Below are 23,183 nucleotides of genomic sequence, written 5' to 3' on the forward strand. Positions count from 1 at the left end.
TCAAGAAAGCATTTATGACCATCGATTTTGGCATACCACCAAGACCTATTTAATAGTTAGTGAAAACAAATTGAAAATTAAAATAATATGGCCACATATCAAACGTATTTGGAAAACTTTTAAAGTTTATAAAATTTCCTTGTTGAATTTAAACAATTTAAAAGTTCTAAGAATATTCGATAACGGGTTTTACAAGTACATTACAGCTCGTAAATTGAACTATGGCATACAAAATGTGAACAAATATCCATTGCGAGTGGTTATATTTCCGAGGATGCCGTCCATTATATTTCATAACGGTGAATGGACCGGGCCGGACTGGAAAACATTGCAAGAGTTTTCAAAAAGAATGAATTTCGATCTTAAAATATCTTTTTTTTTTGATCAATCCGGGTTTGGAGAAAGGTTTGTTCCTTTAGTACAATAATAATTACCATTGAATATCTAACAAGAGATACTATTATAATAATAAATCATACCTATAAGCAAGGCAGAAGGTCGTGGAGAAAGAAACCCGGGCCGGGGGTAAAACCTTAGATTCTCCACTATTTTTGGCCACCTTCGGCTGGTAAATGTTAGGGATAGAATTTTCACTGTATTCATCAAATTCTTATTTGTAATTGTTTATTAAATTAAAAAAATATCTAAGCCCGGGTGGAATTCTCTTTCCCCCTCTTCTCGCCAGGCCTAGGCAAACTTATAGGCACAAGACTCACTCACATTATACTGTATGGTTTTCGTTGTACTTATATTTAATAACAGATAGGTTTAATAAAATATACGTCTTTAGTCTTTAGTCTTTATTGTCTATTGATTGAGTCAGTCAACAAAATTTTTAGTTTATCATAAAATATATTTGTTGTACTAGCTTAAAAAAAAACAATTTGAATATGTTATTATTATTAGCAATATCGTAGGTTGATGAACGGAACGTACACAGGTGTACTGGCTGAGGTGGTTTACGACCGAGCAGACGTGTCTTTCAACAGTCGTTTTCTGAACGATCCGATGATCCAAAAGCCGTATCACTATACCCGAGACAACGGTTTGGATTACATATGTTTTATCGTGCCGAAAGCCGAAGCGTTGACAAGACTGCAGATACTGTGGATGACTTTCACCGTTGAAGTTTGGCTGTGTGTGGCTGTCACGTATGCGTTGATGACCAAGTCTTTTCAGCTTTTTAACAAATTGAATTTGTCGGGCGGACGGAAAATATCTGATCCGTTTATGACTAGCCTTCAGGTAAAAATAAAAATAAAAATATTAACGATTAATGCTTATTAATGTATGCTAATTTTTTAATGTTCGTTTCAGGTCATTTTGGGCATGGGCGTTTGTAGTTTGCCAAAACATTTGGCCGGGCGTATATTGTTTGTATCATGTTCAGTGGCTTGTTTTGTTATCGTAATTTTATTTCAGGCATCAATGGTGACCAAGTTGAGCACAGAAACCAGTCACAAAGAGATCGACACTTTGGAGGAACTCGATAAGAGTGGAATGGAAATCCGAACTTCGTTGCGTTATGTTCGGGATGCCTTGGCGATATATTCGCATACGAAATCTCTTGCTAATAAAATAGATTTGAAAAAAGACAGACTAGGTTATATTGCGTCAAGATTTGTTTTTATTGCGAGAATCATGAATTTGAGTCTCTCAAAGTATTCAAACTTTATTGGGCATTTTCAAGAACAAGGTGTTGCATTGCACATAGTCAGGGTAAATTGCGATATTTATTATAGTAGTGAGTGTTTTTTTTCGATTTACAATCATAAATGAATACATTTTAATAATAAATCCATTAAAAATGCATTAATACATTTTATTGAAAACCACATTTAAAGTCAAATTTTAATAATTATAATACACGAATCTATAAGAAATTACAAAATCGTTAGTTAATTTCATACTTTGTTTTAGTTTAGACTGCAGTCTAATAAAATATAAAAGCTCAAGTGTCTTTTATTATTTTACTTTATTTCAGTAATTAGTTATTTAAAAATAAAATCCAATACTTACATTTTCACAAAATATTTTTTATTAATTGGATCTAACGTAGTTCTTTACAGACGACTGAGGCATAATAGTTTTTTTTGGCGGAATTCCATGGTTTGTATAGTGAAGAGCGCTAATAATTACGTAAACTGTTATAAATTTGTTATAAACCCAAAATCACTAAATTTGATACCTATTCATTAGGTGTCCATGAAATAGAGATACTTATTGTTTTTCTCGTTTTTCTAGTTTTGAATTGGGTGTTTTATCATTTTCCAGTCTTAAGAAGTATATAATGTTCATGTATTAATTGAAGAGTTTTCTTAAAACTTATTTTGGTTGAAATTCTGTCAATATTTTAATGCATTCTAATGTACATTTTTTAACTCCTAAAAGGAGCACACTATTATCTATTGAAGGAACCAATTGTATTTAACTAAATGGTTTTGAATTACATTTAGCCCGTTTATTTTTAAGCAGTATTTCTATAATTTGTATGATTTACTTATCTATAGTTTCATGAATTAATTGTTGATACACATATACAATTACGTTTTTCATTTATAGCTTAATAATTATTGTTTTTTTTCTTGTAGGAATGCCCACTAAAATATTACCTGACTTATCCCATTGCAATTGACTTTCCGTTTTTGGACGAACTAAATGATCTTCTAACACGTTTTCAAGAATCCGGAATTACTTACAAGTGGAAAACAGATATTCAAAAGTTGGAATTAGTATATTATGAGCCACTAAATTCCAATTCATCAAAAGGCTTAAAAGCTTATTCATTAAATGATTTATGGTTTGCTTTTGTTTTTTTATTCGTTGGCTACATATTGTCAATGATTGCACTGATGTTAGAATTTATTTTCAAAAAAATTAAAAAATAAGATCATGGTGTAGATATATTTTGTTATCAACCCAACGACAACGTAAATGACTGACATACATTTAAATTTTGAAGAATAGAAGATATAAGACATATATACCTACGGTTTGATTGTAAAATGCACGGTGATAAACTAGTAACTTTTTTTTATTTTAATGATAAAAGATATGGAATATTGTACAGCGTATCTATATTTAAATGTACGTTTAATCGTTTAACTATAAAAAACCTCATAGGTGGAGATCCTGTAAAATATTTGGGGGAGTATAAGTACTTGGTAGTAAATAGATCCCCGGTGGCCGTGCCCATACACTCCAATCTATCTATCAATATCTTTTTTTTTTTATTTCATAGAATTTTGCATTATGTTCCCGAACTGATCAGAATAAATAACCTATTTCACTGAACTAGAAGTATTGAACGTTACATTTTTTCAACTACCTACCACCTGTCTTAAATCATATTGTAGCTTGTATATGAGTATGTACACTATTATAATATATTAAAATTAAATAATTATAAAAATAATAGTTGTAATTTTGAACAGTACGTGTTGTTACGTTTCAGAAATTCAATTAAAATTTTTTCCATTTAAAAATTTCAGAATCGAACTTAACCATTCAAAGTTCTGTTCCTTCCGAAATTTTAACCATCCATTTAAAATTCAATGAAATCTCAAAACAATTTCTTCACACCAAAAAAAAAAAAATATTCATCACAAGTTGTTTATCGATGTTCTAAGATTCATAAATATTGGCTCTAAAAATAAAGTTTACTTGCGTTTAATATTTGTATTTTAAATTCGTAAAAAGATAATTGTTGATGATTGTAAAATCTCTAAATTATTTATTTTTTTTTTTTGAGCTATGGCTAAATAGTTAAATATGGGGTAGTTGTGCATCCGCACACATAAAAAAAATAATTGTCCAAAACAAATTCCTCAGAATAATTGCAAATGCCCCATGGTTTGTCAGAAATGCAAATCTCCACAAATACTTTCAAATCCAAGAAATCCAAGATCATATTAAAAAATTAGCGAAAAATTTCCACTGCTCTCTTCCAAACTCATCAGGTGCAGTTCACTATAACCTTCTCACTCACCCAACTCATCGTCTATTAAAACGAGGTCGTCCCCACGACCTCCTACAATAAGCCACCTTTTAACATCCAAATCTTCACTCTACACATGCACTTTTTCCAGATCATTCTACGACTTCTCTGTACTTATAGTTATACTATTGTAAATATGTAAATATTATTATACTATTGTAATCACATTATTTCTGTGTATCTAAAATTACCAATAATTATTGTCAATTATCCATAGTACTAAAAAATAATTTTAAATATCAAGCTTATCTGTTAAAAGTTTAAAATATGTATACATCACTAGATATAGATAGCCTTAGGCTAGGAATGTCTTATGTTTAAAATTAAAAAAAAAAAAAAATAGTTAAAATTTATTGAATGATTCGGGAAGTGTACCGTTTTCAGTCCAATTTCAATAGTTGAACTTAATTGTTAAAGAGAATTAATCCAACTGATAATTTTCCAAAAATGTTTCAAAAACTTTTCATGATTTCGAAATATTACCTCTCTGAAGTATAAGCTGATAAGATTTTTAATCTAAAGAGAGGGAAAAGAGTATTTTATATATTTATATATGCAATTTTGGACCTGCTATATCTACCTGAAAACTTGGTATCTAAAATAATAATGTAATGTAAGTAATAATTTTACGTAAATTTAATTCAGAAAAGATTTATTTATTTATTTTATTTTATTTTATTAAAATAGGTAGTAGTTATTATTTTTATTTTCGGAGAGTCTTCGGCGTCGAATAAATTATTTAGGGGTTAAACCTTGATCTCCACCTATGGTAAGTAGTTATAGTTATGACGTAATATTTCAAAATGTAAAATTGTATAAATTTTATTCTTCAATTGTTTTATTCATTATATAATTATATAAGTAGGTATATTAATAGTTTTCACTTACAGGTATTTAAAAGTTTGGTTAATTATTTTACATAAAAGATAAAACGATATTGATTTGTTTTGTTCATTGATTTAGAATATTAGAACCATATTTATTTAAAGTAAAACCTATTAGAAGAATCTCATCAGATTTTTAATTTATATTATTTATTTAAATGTTTACCTATATTTAAATTGGTGATAAATCCCTTAATACTATAAAATCAATCCCTTGTGAAAATATTTGAAATAATTGTGGATATTATTGAAGAATTAATTAGAAAATATTTTTATGAGTGACTTTAGGACAAAAAAATCTATATGTTTTATAAAGCACTAAAGCTTATGCATTTTCATTTTTCATTATAAACATCTAAATTCCATTGAAGGTATTTCAACTTATATCAGAGTCAATATAAAAAAAAAAAATTCAATAAAAGACATAATTTAAAACGTAATATCTTCATAAGTCTTAGTCATCAATCATTCATCACTTTTTTCTAGATTCAGAATAGTATGTAAATAATTAATAAACTGATTGATTAATTATTCATTCTTCTAAAACTGCTAAAAGTGTATTAAATGAACCGAGAAACGTTTGATAAAACACGCACGCAAACTAACTTACCTATAATTTTAAATAAAAAATATATTCGAACTAACTATATCAATTTTTAATTTTTTTTTTTCTATAAAATATAAATGTATTTTCATACTCCACACGCATAGCTTAAGAATATATTTTGGTATTAAGTACCTATAATGTCATATATTACAAGAAGGTAATAATTACTTTTCAACCTTCGATCTTAACGCTCTTCAAAATATCAAAAAATGTATTGGTGATAGCTGCTATATTTTAATAGAATATAATAATGCAGATCAAGATATAAAAATTCTGACACATACATTTTAAATTTGTAGTAAAATTGTCATTGCAAACTAAAATGAATGTTTAAAGTTTTAATTATATTAATGGGAGTAGAAAAATAATTGTATTATTCAAAGATGTTTTAAAAGTTCCAACAATATCTCTCTGCTATAAGCTGATAAATAAAAACAAAAGTGGCAAGGGGTACTCATGTTGTACATTAGATGTCGTGTAGGTGAGAGTCGCCATAATAGGGATGTGTTAAATTTGAATTCAATGATAATTTAATAATATAAATATTATAAAATATTACAGTGTACTAAAATGTTATGATATTAAGACGGAGGAGATTCGATACCAACCATTTTTAAGGAGTTCAATATAGGCAATTATCTTAGTGCCTGTGCGTAGTAGTAAATTATTTTGTCATTAACCACTTAATACGAAATAATATTCAACTCAGTTTTTGGTCGGAAACACTTTTATTGGTGTAAGCACAGAACAATTATAAAATAAATAACACAAGGGCCCTTAATACAGTACGGCTACTGTAATAAGGGTTCACACTCATAAAACCGTCAAGTCTATACCTACTTGTCAAATTTCACAACAACGGGACTGCCCACTCTTGAGCGTGGGTCAGGATATTATTGAAAAATATTAGTGTCATCTCAGCACATCATACTTTGTTGGCCTGACCTACCTTAATTAATTAGTCACAAAATTAATACATTTCCAAGTATACTACATATTATAATAATATATTAAATACAATTATATTGACGACTGTCAACAACAAACGAGTACAACGGTTGTTGCAATAGTTGTACGACAGTATCATATTTTAACTAAACACATAACTAAGTTAAAATCTACACAGTAGGTACATATTATAATTTAGAAGACTCTCTATTTAAGTTTTGATAATGTACTATTCTATTGTGATATGATTTCGTATTATTTAGTAGCCTCTTAGAACTGTCATAATTATTTCAGTGATTATCACTGCTATGAAAACTAAAAAAAAATTATAAAAAAAAATTAAAGTTAAGAATATTGAAATTAAACGAATTTAAATCTGTTATAAAATAATCAATGCTATTATTAAACAAATATTTTATATCTTTATTGTGTAAGAGTTAAATAATTAATGTCTCAGCACATCTTCTTCACCTACCTGACCTATTTTAGTTAATTAGTCGCTAACCTAACCTATATATTCCCACCTATACAAAATAATATATATATATATATATACAATTATATTATATTGATGGCATTTGAAATAGTTATACAATATATCGTTGTTGTGTAGAGTGGTGCATAATTAATATTGTTATTTCGTTAGTATTATTTTGATTTAAATGATCAGCTGGACTAATTTAATAATGATTGTACAACTGATAGTATTTTGAAGGTATTATGAACAACCTGAAAAAAATAAAATGGCACGGTCAATTTATGTCATAATGAATATCAAAAAATTTTAAAAATAGTGAGTGGATGCGCAATGTACATACAATTGTGTATAATTGTAAGTCGACAATAATATTCGTTGATATATTAAGTTTAAAGTGGTTTGCGTTATTAATTTGCATCGTAAGCAATAATAATTTCTTGAACTTTATGCTCATTTCGGTCCAATTGGAACTATATAAAGCGAAATTTATTTCATCATTCTGAAATTAAGTTAACATAAGTTAATGTATTGAAAGACATTTAATTAGATGCATCGTAAATAAATAATATATAATAATGCAATAAAATATTTAGGTATTATATTATTATTATGTATGTTTAAATTTTCTTTTTTTTTTTGTTTGTAAAAAGATATGATATAAAGTGAGAGTTACATAAATATTAGTACCTATATAGTGTCCATATAATATGACATTGTAGAGATAATATTTATCAAGTATGATTTAACTAGATATATAACAATTGCGAATATGACATAATCATTTTCAAAGTTATTCATTCATTAATACAAATTCAAGTAAATAATAAGTAGATATTTTAAAATATTTTTAATAAGATAAAATTATAATTCTAGTTGTATATAAATTTAGTTTTTTTTTTGTTTTTAAACTTACATATTTGTCGATTTGACTGAATAAATAGCATGTTAAGTATATGTGAAGGGTAGTAATTACAGTACCTGACACAAACTTGATACTTTCTGGAGATGTAAGTGGTACACCTTTATTTGTATTCTATAAATTAATGTAAAAGATTATTTGTGATGTTATTTCAATATGTATTACACAGAATCTTACCAAAAGAATTACTAAAGGAATGAATGACATCAATAGTGCTTCAGATAGCAATCCAAAAAGTATTAAGGGACGCAACACGTCATAAATTTCATGAATTTTCCTAAAAAAAATTTTAATTAAATACATTCTAATAATATCTATATAATTCACATCTATTAGAATATGATGATAGTACGTACTTCATTGATTTTTGATGATCTTTAATTATTAGTATCAAATTAATTAAATTCTTATTTTTTTCATTTATCGACTGGTTTTCTTCACCTAAAACACCGTTTTACACAATACAATATTATTGGAAATTTATGTAATTTAATTCTTAAAATATATATAATTGGAATTTTGTACTGAAAAAAACATTATGACAATGATTCATTTAAAACAATACAAATACCAAACCTTGATTATGATACCTTCTTCAGTTGCTGAATTTTATATTTTTTAATAGGGGTGGAATAAATTGAATAACAACATGAAACATGACTTGCAAAAAAAGAATTGCAAATTTCAAAAAATTTAAATTGGTACCTTCTATTCTAGAGGTATTTTAAAAATCCTTTATAAATTTAAGAATGATCATTTTGTTTTAAAAATTTAATAGTGCATAATCCATAGGGTGTGTGTCTGATGATTTTAACTAAAACACTATATACATTAATTAGCATCGCTAGGGGTGTACTCAGGAAAACATTTCGGGGATGTGGGGGGGGGAGGGGTGGAAAAATAAAAATAATTACTGTTATTTGGAAATTATATATTTATTGTATTTTTATAACTTATAACAATTATACAATTTAATTCATTCGCGTCTGTGTTTTTGCCACAATATCCATGATATCTTCATAAGATACCTCATCGATTAGTCATCCATTTATCTTGGGGGGGTGAACACCCAAAATCCTTCCCCGTGTCCTTCCCTGATTATCATGACAATAGTAATCTAGTGCTTACACAATATCATAATATTTTCTCAAGATGAGATTTTGAATTACGTCACTGGTTATACCTTCCCACAATTTGAACTATACAATTAAACCTATAAATAAGATAATATCTATTATACCTAAAAATAATATCTTACTTTTATTTTTATCGGTGTTGGCTTGATTATATCCTAATGTGTTGTATGATGATGCAATCATTTTCAACTGAAAGGCGATGGTTATAGAAAAAGCAATTACCAAACAATCGAAAATAATCATCGAGTATCCATATATCATTAAACATATTGACTCAAATAGATAAATTACGTAAAAGTTATCATTATAAAATTGGTTTGACGCTGGAAATAATAAATTAAGCACACTGTATCTATACTGATTGTGTGAACCATCTTTGGATTTAACATATAAATAATCGTCGTTTATTAAAATTGGAGGAAGAACCAATATTGTTACAAAAGCAACCCAAAATATTGTGAAAATATTTGAAATCTTTATGGATTTTGTTCGAGCTTTCATTAGAATACATTTTTGATGACCACTATAAGACAAAAATTCAACAGATGTAAAATTTATGAATGTCCATAATACATCAGATTTAGAAATAACGAACCACATTCTGATTATTGTGAAAAATGATGCACACATGAATAGTATGTACCTAACAACTGCAGTAAAATCATATCGAGAATAATATATACTCATATTACACATAATAATGTTCAATAAATGCCATAGAATTGTTATATGACCACCAAGTTTGTAAATATTATAACCAAATGTTGTTGTAGCATTTGGGTTGAGTAATTGATGAAATCCAATAAGCTTCATCAACTGGATATTGATAATGTTAGTCTTCGTATTTTTTATTATCATCGTAATATTGATTTGATGTTGTTATGATGACACTGTTTAAAATAAAAGTTTGTACAACATGATTATTATGTAATATATTATACTTAATGATTTTTTTGGGGGTGATTTAGGTGCTTTGTATGCTATCTGTGGACATTGAAAATTATGTAGAGAAAGCATGACACATTGGCGATTTTTAACATTTTCAATGGCTTTGTTTAGGACGATATTTTATCAAAATAAAAATGTAAGAATTTGAATATTCTCAGAGTAATAAATATTTTTTCAAAACTGAGTTTATGAGACTATTATTTTCTGATTATTTAAAATCACAAATATTTAAGCACACAACAGAGAACCTATTTTATGTTGAATATTCATAACTGGAGTTTAATGTTTGGGCAGTAGATAAATGTGTTAAAGTACATTAATTGTAGAGAATCATAGTTTAAGAATAATAATTTAAAATATTTTTGTTAGATCTTAAAATGTCGACATGTGGTTAACGGTTATAGATGTAATAATAAATAATTTGATAAAATGTGTACTTACTATGTTGCAAATATTGTATCAGTTTTAGTGAATTGTAGACCCAGTTTATGTTATAACATGGTATCATGTGAAACATCTAAAAATGGCACTTAACTAATTTATCTACTGTTTCTTTAGTTACCTACCAAACCAATTATTTTCATAAAAATCAATTTTAGCGATTGTATAGGTAAATTCACAAATATTATTAAAAACTTAGTTGTATAGCTTCTAAATAATATCATTATTTGCGAAATAAAAATTTATACCTAAAGGTAAATTGGGTAATCGGGTACCAATATTTATATTTATAAGCTTATTTGATCTCAATTTTTTTGTTTTATGACTTTTTTACTTATATACCTATTACATTAGAACTTACGAGCTACTGCAGTCAATGAAGTTGATATTATTAGGTTTTTTGGAATGTCCACCGTTTGTTGTGTAAGGATTTCTTTTGCAGAATGGTGTTCAATAGGCTTTTTTTATTACTGATGTATATAATGTGTTACAATCATTAATACATAAGTCAGTACGGTTCCTATAAATATATACCTTACCTTTGTCCTAAAATCAGATATTAATTACGTAACTTTAATAATTTAATAACTCAACGGTCCCGATTCAATATTTAAATTATATATAATTATAAAACGATTTATTAAACATATAGGTCTATTATATAAAAGTAGATCAATATTCTTTTTAAATAATTCACTATATGTATAGTTGTTTTAAAATATACCTAGTCATTACGAATTTGCAGAGAATACATATATATGTATAAAATTAACTCTGAGAAAATAAATTAGCTAGTTAATTACTAATATATGATATAAATATAATTCAAAATATTATTAAAATATTTTTTTTTATACTGAAATGCATTAATATTAATAAAATATAGCATATAGATATAATATTATAATATTATGTTTAGAAATAGGTACCTTATCAACTTGTTAACATTTTATTAGTACACGCATTTTCACGAAGTTCACTAATTATTTTAGTTATTGCCTTTTTATTTGATTTTCATTAATTTTATATCATTGATAATTGATATAACTGGACTTTTATTGGAATCTTAATTTCGTTATTTAAGATGTTGAATATAGTTTGAACCGTGTAATTGGGAGAGTTTCTTAAATTTGTTAATAATGTATATTATTATGAAGGTTTAGTGTACTTTCCTGATATTCTGTCTTTTATTTGTGTAGAATTAAGTGTGGGGTTTCGTATGAATTTTACTAAAATTTGTCTAATGTATATTTTATAATCAGATAATTTGCTTGTATGGTTGAATAATTACCCTGATGGGTATTTTAATAATGCAACCTTTGAAATAATTTTTTGGATAATATGAAATGTTAATTGTCACCACAACATGTTATGCCGTATACTATAATTGAACTACTCAGTGCCAGGTACAAATACAAGTATTTATATTTGTCTTATAATTAATTTACGTTTCTATAATCGAATTTTGTATTTTATCTGACATCATTTTTCAAAATCTCGGACCTCACTAGTGTAGTACCTGTAAGAACCCCGGACCCAACTTGTATACCATTTTTCAATTCGGAACTCAACTCGGATGTAGCCATTCGTTTCAAGGCATTTCAGGCTCGTTTTAACTTTTTATACCTTTTCAGTGTTTCGATTGAGCTTAAGTGATACATTATTTTATTTATTATTATTAGATAAGCAGGTCACCACACCATTGTATTTTTAGCCTTTTGTGGGTATTTAATGGAATAGTTGCAGATGATAGTTGGGCGATTAGGAGGTTGGGATGATGAGTTAGATTGTTATTGAATTGCTTTTAGTGGATTTTGGCTAATTCAGTAACTGTGGGTACATATTGTTGGAGACATAGTATGGAGCCTTAGAAATGACTCGAAAGACTTTGGATTGAATAAAGTAGTAAAGTACACATAATATATTTGGCCCATATGACAGTGTGCAGATCTATTTAAACGCGATTTAGTTTTCGCTCGATGAGCTTACGAAAATTGAATCTCACTACCAGAATGTACTCTCATTGATTAATATATTTTATAAACTTTGAATGGTTTTGATTTATTTTTGTATTATTTTTTGAATGTCACTGACAAAATAATTACTAATTATGACTAATCCATCGGACGCAATCGGAACCAGAAAAAGTAGCAAAAACATCATTTACATATATCTGAGATGTAATCGACGGTCTCCGGGGGACCGGATTCCTTTGAGGCGAAGCTGAGGCACCCGCCTTGTCCCCGAGCGGCGTGGATATCTCCAACTCACCAAGAAATCGCTCGCGGGTGAGTTTGCGTATCGCGACCAGGTATAAGCCGCCAACTAAAGCGTAAAGGGGACTACGTGGCGTGTCGTTGATCGCTCCGGTTGGCGATAAGTGGGCTTCCAGGGATTTTCTGGAAGCCCTTTAAGTCGGGGGCTGCGAATTGGTAGCGAAGCATGTCCAACTTATGACGCTTGAACGATAAGAAGCTCGGGCCGGAGGTCAGCCCACGGTCGCCCGCCTCCAGAAATTCGCTTATCGGAGTTAGGCCCATGGATGCTGGGTTGAATTCAAGTGGTTTTTATGGATTTGGCTAGTAACGCCGGAAATACTAAAGCCGGTAGAGGGTTCTTCTCTGACGTCGGCGCGGGAATCATCCACTCTGGCGATGTTTCTCGAGCGGTTTCACGGTACGCGGGTGATGGCCACCGCGGCGTACCGTTCGTTTTGACGGAGCTGACGCGGCGTTATCGAACTGGCCTGACTCCAGTCCTTAAGGCCTACGCAGCTCTTAATAGCACTCAGAGCTAATGAAAGGTTCTCGGTTGTATAGCCTATTAGGCATCAAACCCGGGAGAACTCTGTCCCTTTTCAAGAGGTAAGAACATTACTAATATGAAATAATATTCAACTCAGTTTTTGGTCGGAAACACTTTTATTGGTGTAAGTACAGAACAATCATATAATAAATAGCACAAGAGATCTTGTTACAGTAGCCGCTTCACACGCGTACAACCGTCGAGTCTATACCCACTTGTCAAGTTTCACGACAACAACGGGACTGCCCATTCTTGCGCTTGTGGCGGTGTTAATATATTATTGAAACATATTAGTGTCACCTCATCATCATGCTTTGCTGGCCTGACCTATCTTAATTAATAAGTCACAAAATTAATGCATGTCAAACTATACTATATATTATAATAATATATTAAATACAACTATATTGACGACTGTCTACGCAGTTTTATTTTATGTCAACTCATATTTAAGTTTAAATCTACATAGCGCATATAATTTCGCAGACTCTCTATTTAAGTTTTGATAATGTACGATTTATATTTTATTATTGTTGCATAATTTCGTATTATTTAGTAGCCTCTTAGAACTGGGAAACTGGTATAATTATTTCAGCGAATGTAGTTGCTATAAAAACCAAAAAAATATGATATAATTTAAAAAATGAAAGTTCAGAATATTGAAATTAAACCTATTTAAACTTATAATAAATCAATGTTATTACTAAATGAATATTTACTATGGTTATTGTGTAAAAATTGAATTTTTAGTATTTTTATTTCATTTGGTATTATTTTCATTCTAAAGTTCACCTGTACTAATTTAATAATGATTGTACAACTGATAGTATTTTGTAGGTAGTATGAATAACCTGAAAAAATAAAATGGATTGAAAAATGGATATAATATATATTAATGAATGATAAACAATTTTAAATTAAGTGTATGGATATGTACATACATTTGTGTATAATTTTAAGTTGACAACAATATTCGTTGATACATTAAGCTTAAAGTTGTTGGCGTTATTAATTTGCATCGTAAGCAATAATAATTTCTTGAACTTTATGCTCATTTCGGTCCAATTGGAACTATATAAAGCGAAATTTATTTCATCATTCTGAAATGAAGTTAACATAAGTTAATGTATTGAAAGACATTTAATTAGATGCATCGTAAATAAATAATATATAATAATGCAATAAAATATTTAGGTATTATATTATTATTATGTATGTTTAAATTTTCAATTGTTTTTTTGTTTGTAAAAAGATATGATATAAAGTGAGAGTTACATAAATATTAGTACCTATATAGTGTCCATATAATATGACATTGTAGAGATAATATTTATTAAGTATAATTTAACTAGATATATAACAATTGCAAATATGACATAATCATTTTCAAAGTTATTCATTCATTAATAAAAATTCAAGTAAATAATAAGTAGATAAATCCTAAAATATTTTTAACAAGATAACATTATAATTCTAGTTGTATATAAATTTAGTTTTTTTTTTGTTTTTATACTTACATATTTGTCGATTTGACTGAATAAATAGCATGTTAAGAATACGTGAAGGGTGGTAATTACAGCACCTGAGATAAACTTGATGCTTTCTGGAGATGTCAGTGGTACACCTTTATTTGTATTCTATAAATTAATATAAAAGATTATTTGTGATGTTATTTCAATATGTATCAGAATCTCACCAAAAGAATTACAAAAGGAATTAATGACATTAATACTGCTTCAGACAGTAATTCAACAAGTATAACAGGACGCAACACGTCATAAATTTCATGAATTTTCCTAATAAAAAAGGTTTAAGTTAATATATTTTTAGTATTTATGTAATACCTATTGATTAGAATATAATAATTGTATTTACTTCATTGATTTTTGATGATCTTTACTTATTAGTACCAAATTAATTAAATCCTTAGGTTTTTCAATAATAGATTGGTTTTCATCACCTAAAACGCCATTTTCATGATATTATAATCTTTTGGAAAGTAATATTATTTAATTCTTAAAATATATATAATTGGAATTTTATACTGGCAAAGCATTATTCAACTGTGACTTCTGTTAGATGTTTATTGAAGATCTGTCTATATGACATTACAAAATGATTTGTTAAGTTAAGAAAATCTTCTTGGAAACTTTTGAGGGTCAAGTTAGTAAATTCATGGAACTTTTTCTCGTGATAATTACGTAACATACATTTTTATTTGTTTAAATTATTCACATTGAAATTATACAATATTATATTTAAAAATGTGTATATCTAAAAATAAAAATGATATTTTGATCTTTGTTATTGGATATTTTCTTGCAAGAGAAAATTGTTTATGGCTGCATGATTTTCCATCTTGAACTTGAGCTCCCCTTTACATTCGATTCCCAAGTTGTAAATCAATTGATAAAATACAAAAACAAATTGTTTTGTTGATATGATGTAGTGGTACTCTACGAATTAGGTTCAAACCTAATTTAGAATAGTGATTTTAGTTTAAATTCTCAAAAATCTCTAAGGCAAGATGCTGGGTAAAGTAATATTATCAACACTTATTTTTAAACTATTGTGGTGGTTAGTTTAGTTATTACTTTTAACATTTTTCTTGAAGATAATATGACCTTTGAGTTTAATGACAATACTTTGAGATTACATTTTACATTAATTTTCAATTAATAAAACGAATTTGTTTATTAATTTGTTATAACAATTAAAATATAAAAATCATAAAATATTGAATTTAAAATCATTTTCTACTTATTTCATATTATATTACGGATTATAATAATAGTGTGAGAACTGATTTCTTTTTTATGAAGGTTTGAATAAAATCAATTTGAAAACTGTTGAACTAAACACTTGACGATGAAGGCATTAGGTAGAAGTTGTCCCAATGAGATTGAATAGTTAGTGATATAATAGTATGATCATGAACAAAAAAATTTACGTGTCCACATGATCAATAACGAATTAAAAACCGTAGTAATTATTCCAAATAAAGAATGAGTAAAAGAAAAGTGAGGATTATGACACAAAAAAAAAACATATTTTATTATACCACAGTTTTAGACAACACTGAAGATGCTAGCGCTATTTCGAAATTAAATGCACAGCCCGCAGACGGTTTGTTTTATTACAAGGACATCGGAGATGTTGGATGTGGTTTTTAAATAATATGAGAAGCGACAGCCTATTTTGAATGTGATTGATAAATGTCAAATCATGAAGAGGTATTATCCAAATACAACCCAAAGCACAGAAATCTGTTCTCGGAAATCCGGAATTCAAAAAATTCACCAACAGACTACAGTTGATAAGTCGTTAAAATTATAAAACCTAACATATTTGAATTATATCCGGCAATACACTAAGGTTTTCGCATGGAGCATTCAATGGTATACCTATAGAAATGTAATTGTAGTTACATAAATTATATCACTGTGTTATGACACTAGGTACTCACAAAAAAAAAAAATAATAATAATATTATACTTAAAAATAATAACTTACTTTTATTTTTATCGGTGTTGGCATGATTATATCCTAATATGTTGTATGACGATGCTATCATTTTTAGCTGAAAGCTGATGGTTATACAAAAAGAAATTATCATAGAATCGAAAATAATCATCGAGTATCCATATAGCGTTAAACATATTGACTCAAATAAATAAAATACGTTAAAGTTATCATTATAAAATTGGGTTGATGCTGAAAATAATAAATTAAGCACACTGTATCGGTACTGATTGTGTGAACCATCTTTGGATTTAATATTTAAATAATTTTCGTTTACTAAAATTGGAGGAAGAACTAATATTATTACAAAAACAACCCAAAACATTGTGAAAATATTTGAAATTTGTATGGATTTTGTTCGAGCTTTAATTAGAATACATTTTTGATGGCCACTATAAGACAAAAAATCGATAGATGTAAAATTTATGAATTTCCATAGTACATCTGATTTAGTTATTACGAACAACATTTTGATCATAGTGAAAAATTGCGCAAACATGATCATTATGTACCTAACGACTACAGCAGAATCATATCGAGAGTAATATATACTTATATTACACATTATAATGTTCAATAAAAGGCATAGAACTGACGTATAACCACCAAGTTTATACATATTATAACCAAATGTTGTTGAAGCATTTGGATCTAGTAACTGATGAAATCCAATAAGCTTCATTAACTGTATATTGAAAAAATAAGATGTTTTTGTATTATTTGGTATCATCGTAATATTGATTTGATGTTGTTTTGAACTTTGAAGTCACTGTTTGAAAAAAAAGTATATATTACATGATTATAATACAATATACGGTAGGCATACTACTGTGCTTGGGGCGTTTAGCTTTGTAAGATGTGGACATTAAAGAGTGTAAAGATAGGCTACTGTTTAAAACAAAAGTTTACAAGCCTGTTAGCATACACAACATGATTATGAAATGTATAATACAGAATTATTTTGTTCGGAGCATAATGGTCAATTTGGGAAGGGGGTGGGGGAGTGTGCCGAACTTAACCTCATAAATACATAATATTATAATAAATAAAATAAATAATGCTATTAAGTTTTAATTAATATTTCTAGCCTCAACCCCAGATTTTTAACCAAATATACTACCTCGTTCAATGCTCTTTCTTAGCTTTCAGTGTATATTGAGCTTGTGTAGAGAAGGCGTGAGACATTGGAAATTTTCAGCTTTTTTAATGTATGTGTTTAGGAAATGGTAGGATATATAAATAAATAGATATACAAATTTGGGAATTTGAATATCTAAAAAATTATTTACTCAGACAGAAAAAAAAATAAATAATAATAAAAAAAAAAACACACATCATTGTAAAATCAATACATTCATCGCTTCACTGAAGATCTAAATTTGAGCTTATAAGAAATTTTTCTGATTATTGTATCATCACAAAAATTTAAGCACGTAACAAAAAAGATCCTTAGTTAAAAATAGTTAAAAAATAATAATTAAATATATTATTATTAGATCTGAAAATGTGGAAATATGGTTTTAGAAGTAATAATAAATTATATAATAATATTATCTTATTATATAATGCTAAGATAGAATGTGTACTTACTTTGTTGTAAATATTTTATACTCTAGAGAAAATGGACTTTGGTCCGTGAAGGGAGATTATATATTATCATCGTAATAAACGTCTAAAAATTATACTTAACTAATTTATTTACTGTACCCTCTATTACCTACAATTTACCAAACCAATTGTTTTCATAAAATAACTAATTTTAGCTTCTAAATAATGTTATTATTTACTAATGAAATAGAAAACAAACTTGCTTAAAAAAATTGCAATATATAACTTTATTGACGATTTCAATTAAATATTTTTATTAGGTATATAATATGCATAATGAATATTGTTGTCAACTTACAATTATACACAAAAGTATGTACATTGTGCATCCACCCACTTAACTTAAAATTGTTTTGCATTTATTAATAAGAATGGGGCATTTTGGCGGTGCTGTTTTGGCGTTACCGTGTTGGCATGAAATTATTTCGGCGTAGCCGTTTTGGCTTAAATGTTTCAGATTATTTTAAAATAAATGTATTAACTAGTAAACCAGACAAAACGTATTTTATAGCTAAGTTATCTACTTTTTTGGTGATATGTCTATTGTTTAGTAACGTTCGTCATTGTCGTAATGTAACCCTAGATCCCCAAATGCCATCCGAAAAGTTCATGTACTAATAAATAAATTCAAATTGTAAAAAAAAAAATAACAATTTAATAATTGTAACTATAATAACAGGATAAGTTTATAATTCTATTACAAAAAACTGTTGATAACCATACATTTTTTTTTTTATTTGTATAATTTGTTTAAGATTTTAATATTTTTAATTCTAATTTTGTTTGTAATTTATACTAAAAATAATGCAAATAATCGTATGTGATACACCCTCTTCTGTCAATTGGTGATTAAAAACGGTTTAACTAGGAAAAAATATTTTAATACTTCTTTTATTTATAATACTTTTTACACAAATTGTTATTATTTTATAAAACTAATATTCTAATATTTTTAAACAAATCATCAAAAACATTAAAACACATTTTTTTAAATTATTGGAACATTTTACTAACATAATATTGCAATAGAACTTACGAGCCACTGTCTAGTTAATGATGTGAAACTGACTGTCAAGATTATAATATAATATAAGATAATACATTAGTAAATTAATATTATTAGATTTCTTGAAATGTCCACCGTTTGTCTTGAAAGGATTTCTTTTGAGAAATGGTGTTTGATAGGTATTATTTATTTTAATTTATAGTTATATGTTTCGTGCATTAATAAATACATAAATAAATAATGTTGACATATATATTCATACTTAGCAGTTACCCGTTGTCCTAAAATCAAATATTAATTAGTATTGATTTAATAATTAAACAACCCTAAGCACCCTTTCCATTTATAGGTATAATTTTATTTATACTGAAAATGACTCTATAGTTATAGGTGTATACTCTATTACTGAGGATTAATAATTTGTTTTAATTCATAGACATTTAAGTAAAAGGGGGAGATGGTGCTGTACTTTCTAGTGGTCTCCCCGGTGAGTAGTACATATCAGAGTTGACATTGCGAGTTAACAATGTCTACCTAACGAAATAGCACTGGAAAGATGGCCAAATATCTTAAGACTTCCTGGCTATACAGGAAAAAATAGACTTTTTAAGGGCTACCCTTTTGGCAATCGTAACTATCACGAGACGTAAAAACCAAATAGTAAAGTAAAATCAATAGAAATATCAAACTTAAATCAAACTCAAATTTAAAAAACAAAAATAATACAAATGACGACCAGGCTAGGTTAGGTTAGGCGAGGGACTCACAAACTCAAAAGCTGAAATACTTGGCAACATCTTTAAAGAGATAGTACTAACAATACAAGAGACGTATGTTCCCGAAGGAGAAACAAAAAGACTAGCAATACCGGGTTTTCGAATGATTGACTACATTGGGCACAATAAACACAGCCTCGGCACAGACGTAAATCTGCGCCTAAAGCAACAAACCATACAGCCTTTGTAAGGAAATTAATTCGCAATCGGAATACGCATGAGTGATCTCAATATCTATAACGTCTACAAGCCACCATCATGTTAATGGAACGACGAACCCCTCCCGAGATGCCAACACCAAGGAACACATAGGCGATTTCAATTCCCATACCCTAGAATGGGGATACACCTGGTTTATGACGCCAAGCAAGGAGGTACCTTTGAACCAGGTAGATGGGGTACAACAACCTCCTCAGACTTGCGCTTTGTCACAAAAGAAGAGCACGATCTACCTTTGGAAGTAAATAGTTATATATTATATTATACATAGTTTTATAAAAATGTCCGAAAAGCCTACATCGACCAGTCATAGGAGAAACAAGAGTTATTTTCCCTATGATAGACAAACCAGAATTGCCAAGATGGAACCTATGAAAAACAGACTGGTCCAAATATAAAAAATACATAGAGGAAATCGTAAGTCATATCAGTCCAACCCCTAAGAATTACATAAGGTTTACCAAGCTAATTAAAACCACAGCATCAAAAGCCATACCCAAAGGGCACAGGAAAAATAACATCCCTTGTTGAACATAGGAGTGCGAATTACTTTTTAAAGAATACGAACAGTCTGGAAACGATATCACTACACATAGATTATCGAATCTTCTGGAAGAAGAAAGTCGCAAAAGATGGTTAACAGCAATGCAAGAGCTCGATTTTACGTACTCAAGTAGGAGAAGCTAGGCTCTTTTGAAGAAGCTAGGATGTGCCCAGCCAATTAGAAAAGAAAAAGGAGTCACAGAAAACGACATTTCAAACATTCTCTTCAAACTTAAAATAACAAACCTAATAAACAAGAAAAGTCACAGGCAAGAAAATCGTATGTAAGAAAACTAAAACATTGCGAACTCACAACACCATTAATGGATGAATTCACTGATTTGGTGACAGAGATGGCAGCAAAAGACATATACAGCGGAAAGTAGCAGGAGCTGATGGAGAGCTACCAAAAAGTCTTAAGTTCCTTGGACCAAAAGGTAGAAATTGGTTATCCAGATTGGCTACAGTTGTAGCAAAAACTAGCAACATCCCAAATCTATGGCGAACAGTCAAAGTTACAGCACTCTTAAAACCTGAAAAACCAGCAAATGATCCAAGAAGTTATGGACTACTGTCCAGTGTCCACTGTATATAAACTTTTTGAGAGACTCATACTTAACAGAATACAACCTATACTAGAAAAAGTACTACCAATAGAATAGGCTGGTTTCAAAAAAATCGAGCCTGCTGTGATCAAGTACAACATACATTGTGAATGGCTACCAATGCAAGGTAATTCTGGTAACGTCTTCCTTGACTTATCATCTGCTTATGATATAGAATGGAAAAGAGGCCTGATGCTTAAGTAATTAAATAAAGATGCTCTCCAGTATTTTTAACCAAATTACGTAAATTGACGGAAAAGATGTTTGAAAAAAAAATTGTTTTTGTACACAGGCTGTATATACGTCTTGAAATAAGGCAATTTCTAGATAACTATATAAGTTATTTATTTCTTAAGTTTTTAAAAAATGTATAAGGTGAATACATTAAGTATAGAAAATTCAAATTTCATCAACATTTTTATTATTTTTTTTTTTATTAAACATGCACTTTTTTATGTATGTAATGTACTTATGTATAATATCGTGTACCTAATATTAATATAAGTATAAAAATTGAATTTGAAACTATTTTAAATGAATTTTATACCATAATTTTTGACATTTTACATTGCATTTTTTGCATTTTGAATGCATATTTTATTGCATTTTTTTGACATTTTGAATGCATGTTTTAAGGTTCTTTAATGCATTCAATTCACAGCCCTATTATTTTTCATTTTTAAACATAATAATATGCTATAATCTTAAACAATTTGTTAATAAGGTTTTTTTTAAACTAAATCATGAATACATACTTTTAATGACAGGGGCATATTAGTGTATTACACATATTACACTAGAACTTACGAGTCACTGCAGGAGTCAATGATGTGAAACAGATTGTCAAGATTATATTCCAAATTGATATTATTAGATTTTTTGAAATGTCCGTCGTTTGTCGTGAAATGATTTATGTTGAGAAATGGTGTTCGATAAGTCTTTTTCATTTGACTTTATAGGTATGTGTTACGTGCTTTAATAAATATTTAAATCAATAATGTTGGCATATACATTTATACTTAATAGTTAATAGTTAACCGTTGTCTTAAAATCAAATATTGAGTAGTATTAATTTAATAAGCCTACGTCCCATATCCATTTACATACAATTATAAAACCATTTATAGAACACCAGTCATGACCATATATTGGTGTATCTACAGTCTACACTATACTATAGCGAATTAATGCATTATTTAAATAATCTACTATACATAAATGTGTCAACATATTACTTATCACTACAAATTGTATAATATACTAGCTGTCCCTTACGGCGTTGCCCGTTGAAAAGGTTTATTTTTTTATGAATATATTATATTACATATCGGATCCTTTGCACTTCGTTGCCCGTTAAAAATGCCAACTCTTTATGCTGGACAGATGGCGCCACTGATGTGGTTTTGCCATCCAGACTTTCTACTTTTCCGGTGGAATTGCCTAAAATATTTTCTTTCTTTCGCACAAACCCTATCCTGTCAATTACGAAAACAACAACGAAAAATTAGGCAAATCAGTGAATCCGTTTCGGGGTTTATCCCGAACAAAAAAAGTGAGGGGGACGAGGTGACCGAGTGGTCTGACTCTTCCGCTGCGACGCAGCCGGTCGCGGTTCGATCCTCGGCCACCGGGCGGCATTTTTCTCCGGACAAGTCGCGGTGACCGGAGAGCAAGTGCTGCCATCCCCCACCCCCGGGGCATGGCAGAAACCTACGGGTGCCCCATTCGAAATTCTGCCAAA

At 28.7% G+C, this 23,183-nt stretch overlaps 2 protein-coding genes across 2 annotated transcripts; one reads left to right on the forward strand and one right to left on the reverse strand.

Annotated features, from left to right (window-relative positions):
* Window positions 1-795: 795 nt before the first annotated feature.
* LOC111042927 lies at window positions 796-3,157 on the forward strand. Its single transcript, XM_022327661.1, has 4 exons — window positions 796-1,245; window positions 1,318-1,719; window positions 2,592-2,800; window positions 3,124-3,157. Exons 1-4 carry the CDS (start codon window positions 922-924, stop codon window positions 3,155-3,157), a joined length of 969 nt encoding a protein of 322 aa, XP_022183353.1. The 5' UTR covers window positions 796-921.
* Window positions 3,158-13,388: 10,231 nt separating this feature from the next.
* On the reverse strand, window positions 13,389-16,737 carry LOC111042928. Its single transcript, XM_022327662.1, has 6 exons — window positions 16,677-16,737; window positions 15,039-15,123; window positions 14,860-14,959; window positions 14,681-14,800; window positions 14,105-14,263; window positions 13,389-13,490 (listed from the first exon to the last, which is right to left on the reverse strand). The coding sequence occupies exons 1-6, from the start codon at window positions 16,735-16,737 to the stop codon at window positions 13,389-13,391; spliced, it is 627 nt and encodes a 208-aa protein (XP_022183354.1).
* Between the last annotated feature and the right edge of the window lie 6,446 nt (window positions 16,738-23,183).

The sequence above is a fragment of the Myzus persicae genome, unplaced genomic scaffold, assembly GCF_001856785.1.
Source record: "Myzus persicae strain clone G006 unplaced genomic scaffold, MPER_G0061.0, whole genome shotgun sequence".
NCBI lineage: Eukaryota > Metazoa > Arthropoda > Insecta > Hemiptera > Aphididae > Myzus > Myzus persicae.

Excerpts from the sequence above, each read along its gene's own strand:
- LOC111042927 (XM_022327661.1), top strand. The coding sequence starts at position 922 with ATGAACGGAACGTACACAGGTGTACTGGCTGAGGTGGTTTACGACCGA. Across the intron at positions 1,246-1,317 it reads CGTTTATGACTAGCCTTCAG|GTCATTTTGGGCATGGGCGT; the intron begins GTAAAAATAAAA and ends TGTTCGTTTCAG. Across the intron at positions 1,720-2,591 it reads TTGCATTGCACATAGTCAGG|GAATGCCCACTAAAATATTA; the intron begins GTAAATTGCGAT and ends TTTTTCTTGTAG.
- LOC111042928 (XM_022327662.1), bottom strand. The coding sequence starts at position 16,737 with ATGATAGCATCGTCATACAACATATTAGGATATAATCATGCCAACACC. Across the intron at positions 15,124-16,676 it reads CAACACCGATAAAAATAAAA|GTGATGAAAACCAATCTATT; the intron begins GTAAGTTATTAT and ends ATGGCGTTTTAG. Across the intron at positions 14,960-15,038 it reads GATCATCAAAAATCAATGAA|GAAAATTCATGAAATTTATG; the intron begins GTAAATACAATT and ends CTTTTTTATTAG.